The 12,745-nt window shown below is 36.8% G+C and overlaps 1 protein-coding gene across 2 annotated transcripts in view; it reads right to left on the bottom strand.

Moving 5' to 3' along the window:
* The window catches only part of LOC127413824 (estrogen receptor beta-2-like), a 29,022-nt gene extending 17,470 nt beyond the window's left edge, over positions 1–11,552 (bottom strand). For both annotated transcript variants that reach the window (XM_051651266.1, XM_051651267.1), the window contains exons 1-2: positions 11,418–11,552; positions 1,595–2,082 (exon numbers count right to left, since the gene is read on the bottom strand). In XM_051651266.1, coding sequence (XP_051507226.1) covers positions 1,595–2,001 — 407 coding nt within the window. In that variant the 5' untranslated portion in view covers positions 2,002–2,082; positions 11,418–11,552. The remainder of the gene's footprint in view (positions 1–1,594; positions 2,083–11,417) is intronic.
* Positions 11,553–12,745: the final 1,193 nt, after the last annotated feature.

Here is a 12,745-nt window from a genome sequence, read left to right as displayed (position 1 = left end):
TGAATATTGCTACTCTACATACAACTGTACTGAATAAAAAACAGTGTGGTATTTCGCTGTTATTATGAAGCTTGAGTCTGGAGAAGTAGGAATCAGTGCAAGTGTAACACCATGTGAACTGTCTATTGAAGCGTTTTCCCCCTCACTTTACTTTTGACTTAACATTTGAGACTAAAACTTTTTATTTATTTATTTTATGCACATTAGTTGAAAGTTAAATGCTCTTTTTTAACAGCCAGGATAGGAATGTTCTATGCAATAATATAATGGTGCTGAATGGTTTATGTATTTATTGCGCCCTCTTGTGGACTAAGGAAACAACATCAATTTAAAAATCAGCTGACTTTAAAATTCGAATATTAGTTCATATATATTCATATTTATATATTTATTTAATTTGAAAAAGTACAATACATTTTCATGATTCAGTCAGTACTGTTTATTTTTGTAATAAAGTTCAGCACTATTTTACTTTGAGTATAAATTTTTAAAACTACTGGTTGATTAATCGGATATCAGCAGGTACTGCCCAACTTAGTTATCGGTAGCTGTAAAATCCACTATCGGTCGACCTCTACAATGAACGAGACGTCTCATCTCGTTCAGGCTTAAACGACCGACTCGATTGGTTCAGAGAAGGAGTGTTTTCGTTCAGCAGGTCGAACCAATGATATGCTCCTTCACAGCCCACACTCGAATGTTATTGGCTCGTGTAACAGTCAGTCTTTACCGGCATGAAAAGGCACCAAAGCAGTCTCGCACTTCAAATTAGAGCTCAATGGCTTTGAAAGGGAGAGACGTCAGTGAATGAGAAATATGAGTCAGTATATGGAGGTGAACGAGAACGATTCATTCACTTAAAAGATTCATTCAAAAAGACTGATTCATTCACGAACTAAACATCACTAATGGTCATTTTAATTTAAGAAACCTTGTTTCAAACATGTGGAACCACTGCCCATGATTGAATAATGTTCAGCCAAAGAGTTTTTTTTAGTGTACCATAATTCCTAGTGAAGAACAACACTACTTGTGAATCCTGAAGAGAAAGATCCAACAATCAGAAAGTCACAGCAAACGAGTTCCACAGCTACCGCCCGTCCACTCCCATGATACACTGTGAATGATGCGATCAAATGTCCCCCTTACATTCTTAAACTACTACAGTGCTTCTTGGGATAGTAGTTCATTCCCTCATTAAAGATGTTAGGTGCACAGTCTTGTACCTTTGTCTTTTTGTCTGATTTTCAAATTATTTTTTGCTTCAAATCAAAGCTTGTAATCTTGTGATTCACCTCTGAGCTGTTTGGTTTGGTTCATGGCTTAGAACGCTGTTATGAAATCCCTGTGGAAAAAATGACTGGGAAAAATACTTCTGGAACCAAAATGGCTGAAAATTAGAACTGTTGCGGTCTATAACGATGCTTCCCTTAGCAAGCACCTCTAATAATGTGCAAGAAAAAAAAACTTATTAGTAGTCAAAGTGCTGTTATTGTCACTATGGTGACAGAACTACCCTTTTGCCAGTTGCTACGTGGAAACTATATATATGCAGAAGTACTAGTTTAATTATGTTTATGCACTGTTTTCTTACCTGCTCTGATTAAGGCTAAGTGTCTTCGCGTCTTCCCACCCGGTGTGTGCGTACGTTTCGCAATGAGCCAAAGGAGGTGGGCAGTGGAGAGAGAGTGCAGTGTGTGTGGTAAGGGGAGGCCAGAAGATTGTCGGACTGAGTGGGACCAAGCTTTCGGACACAGGGGAATGGGAAAATCCCAGCAAAGTGGAGGACACTGGGCTGTAGAGTGTTAGGGCTCCGTGGTTGAATTCTCCCCCGTGTGGTGGTGAGTAATCCTGACTGGTCTCCACATAGGGAGATGGAATGCAGATGGTGTGGTTGCCGAGCGAGGAGGCGTAAATAGGGGAGGAAAGAGGAGGTGAGTCCAGCTCCTGCTGCAGGGTAGGGGAGGCTGGCTTAGTGACTGGCCCAGGGGAGAAGCTCATTCTGGGGATGAGTACTCAAGCAAGGTCCTGGCTTAACAGACTACAGCATCGCAGGCCCAACTGTGTCAGAGGAAGTTGGTGCTGGAGAACAAAAAAGGAAGTTAGATATAATGGATATCAATATAACACACACACCCTGCCTAGACGTGAACCACACACAAATTGCACAAGGGTTTTGAAAGGGTTAAATATTTTCTGCAAGTGGTAAGTGTCATACATATGTGTTTTTGATTTTCATGGTTTCCAGACACAAGTCTTGGCAGAATTTATGAACAAAATTCTGCTCTCTCAAAGAGACAAGAGCAAAGATCTCTAGTAGGGCTGTTTCTTGTTGTATTAGCAGTCATCAAATTCACATCCTTTTCTCTAAAAAAGTGTTGGAAAGATGATGTATGTTTATATTTATAACATTACTTCTAAATTTGTCTGAACTACATGACTCAAAGTGAGGCTGGCACTGTCAAGGAAGATAAACAGCCTCCGTAGGAGGTTACAGTGCTCTCTTCTTGGGGAGTCATCGCACACCAAACCAGACAGGATAACTGCTTTGACAGAGTTAGAGCTTTTTCTTTTTCTATCTTTCTTTTTGTAGATGTCATACTGAAAGGTGCTACTCCAGGAAATGAGTTGGTGGGTAGTTTCCTTGTGATCCAGGCTATAATATTCTATAATATTCTACTGAAAAAAGCAGATTTCAAATCACTTGAAAGAGTCTAAGACAAGTCTGTTACTTTCAGAAGATTATTTAATTTCAGAACTTTAATTTTCAGAACTAACTTTCAGAAAAATGTATAGCATTCAGAAGAGTCTCTAACTTTTAGAAGAGTCTATAACGTACAGAAGAGTTTATAACTTTAAGAGTCTATAACTTTCGGAAGAATCTATAATTTTTAAAACAGTCCATAACTTTCACAGGTCTATAATTTTAACTTTCATAAGAATCTATAACTGTTAGAAGAGTCTGTCTTTCAGATCTCTATAACTTTAAAAAAATAGTTCACCCAAAACCTAAAATTCTCTCATCATTTACTTACCCTCATGCCATCCCAGATGTGTATGACTTTCTTTCTTCTGCAGAACACAAACAAAGATTTTTAGGAGACTATTTCAGCTCTGTAGGTCCATACAATGCAAGTGAATGGTGACCAGAACTTTGAAGCTCCAAAAAGCACATAAAGGCAACATAAAAGTAATCCACAAGACTCCAGTGGTTTAATTCACATCTTCTTAAGCAATGCAATCGGTTTTGGGTGAGAACAGACCAAAATAAGTCCTTTTTCACTATAAATCTCATCATCAGAAGGCTCCTTGGCGATTATGATTTCAAGCTTGATTAACGCCATCTAGTGCTCTGTGCATGTGTCAAGCACTAAGAAGTGTAATCGAGTTTGAAGTCCTGATCATGTCTAGAGACTGCAAGGTGTGCAAGATGTAGAGTGAAAAAGGAGTTATATTTGGTTGAGTCTGTTCTCAACTAAAACTGATTAGATAGATGCAGAAGACATGGATTAAACCACTGAAATCTTATGGATTACTTTTATGCTGCCTTTATGTGCTTTTCTGAGCTTCAAAATTTTGGTCACCATTCATGTGCAATGAATGAACCTATATAGCTGAGATACAGTATTCTTCTAAAAATCTTTATTTGTGTTCTGCAGAAGAAATAAAGTCATACACATCTGGAATAGCATGGGGGTGAGTAAATTATGAGAGAATTTTAATTTTTGGGTGAACTATTCCTTTGAGAGGAGTCTCTAACTTTCAGAAGAGCCTATAACTGTAAGAGGAGTCTATCTTTCAGAAGTTTATAACTTTAAGAGGAGTCTATAACTTTCAAAAGAGTCAATAACTTTTCTGAGAGCCTAAATCTCAGAGAAACCTTAAACTTTTAGAAGGTCAGTTAATGGATCATACAGTAGAGGCATGTCAGGTCAATATACCTTATTCACGCTAGCGCCATCTTTGATTTTTAATGAGAATGACAACGAGGCTGTGAGGGATTCCCTTACAGTCTCTTCAGTGGGCTGTACTTCATGTTTAAAGTGTTTTTGGCTCATTCCACAGACAAAACATTGATAAAATATCTGTCCAAGAACATTCAGTATTCAAAGAACTCTAGACAACATGAGTTGTGGAAAATCAGATGTGATTTCGGAGCTTTATACAGCTTTATACCGTTCGTATATTGAAGAGACTGTAAGTCTATCCCTCACAGCCAAAGATGGCACTAGCGTAAATAAGGTCTATCACTGGTTTTAAATCATATGTTTATTTAGTCAGAGATGCACAGGGGAAAGTTCTTTTAAACAGTCTGCCACAAAGGTCCAGGGTCCACTGTACTTGATGTAACATTGTAACCAGAGATGAATAAGTGGACTATGAGGAAAAAACAAACAAAGCAGGAAAAAAAAGCAGCAGTGTGTGTGTGTGTGTGTGTGTGTGTGTGTGTGTGTGTGTGTGTGTGTGTGTAGGTAAGAGAGAGAGAAAGAGAAGGACAAACCGCTGTTATATTTTCACACTCTAAGATGGTGAAAATGACACAAGTCAGCACATCAAATAAATGAAGCCTCCCTGATTGAGATGTAGAATGAGTGGACGCCACCTGTCTCCAAAATTCAAATCATGTGTTTGGTTATTGTTATGAAAAATAATTCAAACACCAATCTGGCGCAACAGCAAAATACATTACTTAGATACTTAGTTACTTACTTAGATTCTCTTAAAATACATAAGAGAAATGCTGACGACTTTGGAATCATACATTATAATAGTGCTTTTCTGTCTCTTACGTACCCACAGCCACAAACACACACAAAGCGATCCACCCAAAACCTCCCAGACCTGCCCTGCTCAAAACTGCCAAAGACAGCTGTGTGTGTGTTTCTGTATGAATGTGTCTCTAGAACAGATCAGAAACAGCAGAATAACAATTGCCTCTTGAAATGCACACAATGTTTCAATCTGGACCGTTTAGCCACAGATATTTATAAAATGCTTCTCTACGTACTTCCAGGGATTTTTTTTTATCAGAAGAGAGAAAGATGCCAAATTTACTGTCACTCCCTTAGCAGCTGAATGAGAAACCCCATCACAGCAGTGTTGACTAGTTTTTTAAATTAATGTCAGGGTAATATTCCACAAAGAATAATGTTATAATTTAAATTAGCCTAAATCAAAAATTGAAAATATAAGAAAAGTTTGCTAGATTTAAACTGCTAAATTAAGGCAGAAATGCATCATCACAGTCTGTGACAAGGGTCCATTCTGCCGAAATCTGCACATGCAGATTTCAGCGTGGACTTGCTATTTCAATGATAAAACAGTCTGCTGAGCTGTTTGGAGCTTCTGAAGATGATTCAGCAATAAAATGCCAGACATTCTTTACAGAGAATCATTACAGAAAATTTAACTTGATTATTTCCATTTACTCCAGGTGAAATCACTCAGAAAATTATTAAATTAGTTCCAAGTTCTTCTGAGGACAGAGACTGCAGTGGAATATGGGACAAATGCCATTAAATATAATTCAGTGTCATAATTCGGTTTAATGTAAAACTTGTTAAACAAACTAGCAAACAATCAAACAAACAAACTAAGATTTATTTTAATACCCAGAGTTCCCTGCTTTCTAGGCTAAAAGGCATCTGTGAGTCAGAGATCTGGCCTGCTGCCTCAGTAAACAGAGTGTAAAGGTGAGACGCAGCTGTGCCAACACGGTTATAATACAACATCTGAAACATTGTGTTCTGTCTGAGGGGAGCCCACAAAAATATTGGGATTTTCACACACAAAGTCTCTAGAATTTACTCAGATTGGTGGCAAAAACAAAAAACATCCAGTGAAGGGCAGTTCTGCAGATGGAAACGCCTTGTTGATGAGAGAGGTCAACAGAGAATGGCCGGACTGGTTCGAACTGACAAAGTCTACGGTAACTCAGATAACCACTCTGTACAATTGTGGTCAGACAGCCCCTCGCATATGCGAGTAAATTTTGCACTATGTGACCAAAACGTCTGTTATTAGCCAGTGGCAAGTAAATATTAACGTTTCACTCACCAGTGATAGAGTTGTGTAGTGTCGAAGCAACGAGGCCTTTTTACTGAATTAAAAAGCAGTTGATTAAGAAGCTGGATTCAGCCTCGTCTTTCCCTGCATGCTGTCTCATGAGTGAGCAGGAAAAAGCACTTGTGTCTCATTCAGTTGAACTCCGAGCATCTCAGGGAACCGCACCGCGGACGTCACAAGCAGCTCTCTTTGAGAGTGGGTGAAGATGAACCACTTCTCAAGCGCTCTGATGTGCACGCCGTCTTCAGAGGCTTGTGCCAAACTCTTGCGGAAATATAAACAAGGTATAAACGTATTAATTTTGTGAACGCAAAGTGCTCCAGTTTCACTTAACGGCCATGTAATGGCAAATGTCCGTGGTCATTGTGGGTTTATTCACGCAGGGTTAATAACACGCAGTGAGACTGAGGAGATGTCCTGCTCTATTTCTGTGGAGATGATAAAATGCAAGAAACAGAATCTCAAAGTCTTCCTTCACGAGAAATAAGGGCTTGTGAGTTAATCAGAGAGCCTTAAAATAATGTGTGAAAGTGAAGAATTTAAGGCAGAAATATTTTACTATTGCATAATATAATATAATATGATATAATATGATATGATATAATATAATAGCTTTACAGGTTGGCTGGGTTACAAAAGAAGCAAAAGAAAACAAAACATTCAAAAAGTCCAATGGATCAAAAGTAAATCGGACAAATAAGAGAGAGAGATATTTTTGTTATTTAGACATATTTTGATCATTAAAATATTATTTTAATTATTTTAAATTTATTACTTTTATATTTGACTGTCATTCATATGTTCTTGAAGCCTGAAATGGAAATCATATACCCTTATTTTATTATATGACCCGAGCTAAATTTGTATAAATGACTTTGTTGTGTGCATGAAGCACACATAGTGAGTTTGTATGGTAATTAATCGTCATATTCGTGAAACACCTAAAACAGACAATTCATCATCATAGCCCTAAAACAGGCAATTAATCATCATAATTGCAATTATTTGTTTGACAATTAATTAATTAATTTATAATTATATTTATTTATCACACATTTGCACATATACAGTGAAATTCTTTTTTTCACATATCCCAGCTAAGCTGGGGTCAGCCATGATACAGTGTCCCTGGAGCAGATGGGGTCAAGGGCCTTGCTCAAGGGCCCAACAGTGGCATCTTGGCAGTGCTGGGGCTTGAACCCCTGACCTTTTGATCAGTAAAACAGAGCCTTAACTGCTGAGCCACCACTGTCCCAAATTGCCCCAAATTGTCAGCCAGATTTCACAATCGTGATCCCTAATTTTTATTATTAGGTTCCTACCTTGTGAATTGTTTTGTTAAAAATGTGTATGAAATTTCAAACAGTGACAACAGCTTGTATCATTATTAAAAATGCGATTTCATGACATCATATAAATTGATAGAATGTGAAATTTGTACATTTTTAAAAATCTAAAATGTGATTAAAATCATAAAGCAAAATATATATATATAAAAAATACATTATACTTTATTGCATGAATATATATGAATAGGACCCCCCTCTCTGTTTGCTTAATATATGTTTTAGTTACATTATGCTTACATATCGACAAAAGTCTGCAGAGTAAATCATTTACTAGCTAATGACGATTCTTTCTCCAACATGATCGTAGAGGGTTGTCAGAAGAATATCATCTCAGAATGCTATTCTGAGATGCAGGGTGGCGCTGTTTTGGTGGCACAAGGGGGCCTACACAATATTAGGCAGGTGGTTTTAATGTTGTGGCTGATTGGTGTAATTCAAACAATGGTGACAATGTTACATTTCTCATCGCCATCTAGTTTTATCGCTATCTTGTGGCATTTTCATGTTTCAAGAAGGTGGGTTATAAACATTTCATAATATAATGTGTACTAAAAACTAAAACTGTAATACATTTGATTTGATTTTGGAGTGATGAAAATTTAAGTCAATATAATTTTACCAAATGCGTTATTTTTTTATTTCAGAAAACTAAAATCTTTTCATTCCCTTTTTGTTTTAACTTTCGTTTACAAACAAAATTAATATTGGAAGTCAGCAAAACTGAGTTTAGCACTTTTCTACGGCCACTTTTGTAAAGCTCTGACTGGCTACAAGCCAGACATACCACTGAACAAAAGGCCAAAGACAGGATGAAGAAACCCCTACACACAACACAGTTGCTGGAAGAACTTTTCTCCATCCTAATAAGGTCCTTCTGCCAGCTTGAGATTTTTTTGAACCTACACAAGAATTAAGTTTCCATTTATTTCATGTTGGCCACCTACAATCCTGCATCACCATAGTAACTGAGACAGAAACTTCTGTCTACACTTGTAGCAAATTACACACATAATTACAAGCATACACACGTGTGCAAACTCACACATGCTTTGTGTATGAAACCCTTCCAGCTACTGACACCATTCACGTTCTCCTAATTGAGACAAGCTAAAGAGAAAACATGCTTCTCTTTCAGGGAGTGAGGGACGATGAGAATTAAACAGGAGAGAGCTGTTACTTGTCACATACGCTAACAATCAGGAAGAGTTATGACCATAGCTAAAACTTCATTCTAACCAAACCAATAATCTCTCATTTTGAATGGTAAATAATCATTACAAATCATACAGTTCCTTTCATAAAAAGTATAAAGAGATTCTATTGGAATGGTTAAATACTGCAATACACTATAATATAAATCCAGTGCAGTAAGCCTTTGAACAATTTGTTATTCATAGAGGGTACAGTCTGGAATTGAGTACTGCTTGAATTTAGCCCGAATTTACTGTAGCACTATGAGACAAATATGTTAACACAGTAGTCGAATTGTGAGTGTTTGTGTAATGACCACAGCTAAAACCTCATTCTAACCCAAAACCATCAATCTCTCATTTAGGGTGTGTTCTCACTTGGCAGGTTTGGTTCGATTAAAACTAATTCTGATGCGATTGTTCTGTTAGTGCGGTTCATTTGAACAAGTGTGAACACTGCCATCCGAACCTTGGTGCACACCAAACAAGCGGACCGAGACCGCCTGAATAGTAGGTCTCGGTCCGCTTCCAAACGAACTCTGGTGCGGTTCGATTGATATATGATCGCAACATGGACCAAAGATGTCTAAACAGACCAAAAACAGTAAGTAATTTGCCTAATACTGACCTCAAGCATACCTGGTTCTTCTCATCATAGGAGCTATGTTGCCCATTACAGTTCGGTACAGGCGTCGGAACCGCCGTCCGCCGTCCTTGCAGCATATCTTCATTTGTGTGTGCAATGGAGGAATTCCTGGTGCAGTTTTGACTCCTTTACACATTTTATTAGCTCTTTGTTTGTTCTCAGCTGGTAAAAATACCACCATATATACATAAATCCAATGAGCACATTTAGCCCAGCAGCCAGCACTGTTTTGGATGTTCGGCAAGTTCCGTCAAAAATTAGGTTGTGACTTTTTTCCTGATGCCTTTGGTTTTGTATCGTTAGGTTCGGTGTTAAAAATGCCAGTGTGAACGCTAAGCGAACCAGGACTAAATGTATCATTTTCTTGTTTGGTCCGGACCAAGAGGACCAAGAGAACCGAACTACAAATGTGAACACACCCTTAAATACTAAATCACTAAACAATCACTAAACATCAGACTTAAAAAACAGTAAGAGTCTACAGAAATTATGGGTAAATATAGTGAATGGTTTAATCTTGCACAAGTTACACTTTAAAAAGAGTACAATGCAGCAAACCTTTAAATGTGTATTTATAGAGAGTACACCCAGGAACCATCAGTACAAGTATCAGTGATTTTTTATTGATAATGGGCCATTATGTCCAGTCTGAGCCCTCAAGCATTGCTCAAGCGGACAGGGAACTGACAAACAGTTTTCCCTCTTCTCCAATACATACTAAAACACACCAAAAACGCATTGCTGTGCATTGAATTTTATTTAGGGGGCACACGTGAACTAAAGAGTTGCTGAAATCCCTTGAGCAATTGTGCCCTATTACTATGTGTGACTATTTTCCACATTTTAGAATAATAATTATGTAATCAAAATGAAGAAACAACACAAATTAAAGTATTTTAATTATGTAGTGGCCAAAAAATATAAAACAAATCAAATTATCTTATATGTGATTTTCTTCAAAGTAGCCACCCTTTGCACCCTCTGCACACTCAGTGCATTCTAACTCATGCTTATGCTTATTCTTGAAATTAGTTTAAATCTTTTTAAGATCCTGAGAAATAAAAAAAGTCAACTGTGTCCAAACTTTTGACTGGTAGTGTACAGTATATTGTTCTAGTTTATATAGAGGACAGACAGGTGGACAGAAAACATGGTTGAATTACCGTAAACAACTGTCTCTCATTATTTCAACATAGAATGTTGTAGTAGTTGTTTGCTTTAGTTACATGGAGTTACATGGTTTTAAAAGTGTGTCTATAGAACCGATATTTTGAAAGTTTTGCCCATAGTTATTTTTAACACTCTCTTTTTGTTATTTCAATGTGACTGATGAATAATCTGCCCAGATTGTGACCTGTTATCCTGATGACCTGAGATAACCCACTGCTGTCCTACTTCAAACACATTTTTAGTGGTTTTATTCTGTCATTGAATTCTCCATTTAGTTCTTTATTGTTTCTTTTCTTTTGTCATATGTTGTCATGTTCTGCTTTTAATAATGGACTGTGATTGCATATAATCAATACATGTCGTCTGCAAAAAGTCCAGAACATGTCAGATACCTGCAGATGCAAATAAGCAGCTGGAATTTACTGTTCAACACAACAATACCAGTAATGACATTGCTGTTATACTCTATAGTACTATATTTGTATTATTATTAGCTACTATTAGTATTGTAAAAGTGATCTTATAGTTATGATCAGTAGGCTACACTGAAGTAGACTGAACATCAAAACACTGACTCATCAAACCTGAAGCAGTCATTAATACAGCATTTTTGGGCATTATTCGCCTAACAAATAGTCAAGTTTATCATCTCTAAGAAAAGTCAGTCCAAAGGTTTTCTAGCACTTTTATGGCGCGTGAACACTACACGCGCTTGGTTTCCCTTACAAAGATTTACTATGGTAACCATAGTTTCCAAAATACAGTAGTTACTATAGTTACTGTTATTTCTATAAAATCATAAATGAATGAGGTCTCTTTCAACTTCCAAAACATTCCGAATCCTTCCGTTGTTTTAGTTTCTTTTTATGGCAGAGTTAACACCAAGTTACCACAGTTTAACTGTAAATACAAAGTAACTATGGTAGTTTGACGGGAACTATGGTTACCATGGTGAATTGTAGCAAGGTTTCATATTAGTCATACATGTACACTTACCGAGCAGCAGGTGATGTGGAGCTCGAGAGCACAGATGTGTTTGATCAGCCGTGCACGCGCTACGCAACCGGATCGATCGGACTTACTGCGTGAGCAAAGAGAAAGGACAGCACTTAAGTAAGCGACAGACGCAGAGAGGGAGAGAGAGGAAGAGAGAGAGACATGCAACACCTGGCTGTGTCCTAATAGCGCACTTTGACTGGTTGTACTTATAAAAATAAAATAAATCGGTGTCTTTGGACAGCAACGACTTGGAGGAGCCGCCCCCGCAGTTGCTGCACGGGACGCTAAAGAGATTAACCAAAAAAAACCAAAAAAACAACAAGTAGTTAATCGCAATATTCTTTCCACAATGCACCATCTTAAACGGCACAATCAAACTATGGTTTCATCCAAAATACCATAGTTTTGCAGTGATTTTACTACAGTAAAACTGACAAATTATTAGATTAAACACTGAAAGGTTTCACAATGTTTGAATGAGATCCCATCTAATTTTGTTTTTTACATGCATAACAATAACTAGGCATTACAACGAAGAAATCTCTTTCTCTCTCTCAGTATATTAGATTAGATTATTTTAGAATAATAGTAAAGTCAGCAATTTCAAAAACTTTTTTTAAATTTTTTTTATTTTAGTTTTATAATGAAATAAATTAATATGGTGAAGCAATTATATTTTTGTCTACAAAACTAATTTCAAACATTTAAGCAACCGCCCTCAGATCAAAAGGTTTTTAAGATTGTGAGAAACATTTCAGTCAAGTGTTTCAAAACATTTGACCAGTAGTGTGTGTGTGTGTGTGTGTGTATATATATATATATATATATATATATATAGAAAATTGATGGAGCAACATAATTTGCGTGAAAATAAATAATAACAGAAGGCTGTTTGGTTTAAAATACAGTTTTTAAAAAAGGTGATGAGGGAGCAAAAATTTAAATGATATATTGATCACACAGTCATTTTTTCTTTTCAGATTTGTATTTATTTATTTTACTTTTGAGTAAAACTTTGAAGGTGATTCGATTATCAGTGATTTATTTTCACATTTTTATATTTATTTCTCCAAAAAATAAAATAAGTGCAGAGATGTGAAGCAAGTAAATATAATTCTGCTGAATTCAAACCACAGGGCAAAAAGCCCACGTGCAATGAGGAGATGGTCCCTTAAGTGAAATTTGAGGTTTAAACATATTCTGTTTGAGTGGCAGTGTTCAACAAGATCCATTAGGCGGATATAAAATTAGATTGCAAAATTCAACCTCTGGTAATAAACTTACTGGTCAGCTCCCACTGTCTATATCCACAATATTCCTGAGTC

Source organism: Myxocyprinus asiaticus, chromosome 23 (assembly GCF_019703515.2).
Source record: "Myxocyprinus asiaticus isolate MX2 ecotype Aquarium Trade chromosome 23, UBuf_Myxa_2, whole genome shotgun sequence".
Lineage (NCBI taxonomy): Eukaryota > Metazoa > Chordata > Actinopteri > Cypriniformes > Catostomidae > Myxocyprinus > Myxocyprinus asiaticus.
This window is presented reverse-complemented; position numbering and strand designations above follow the sequence as displayed.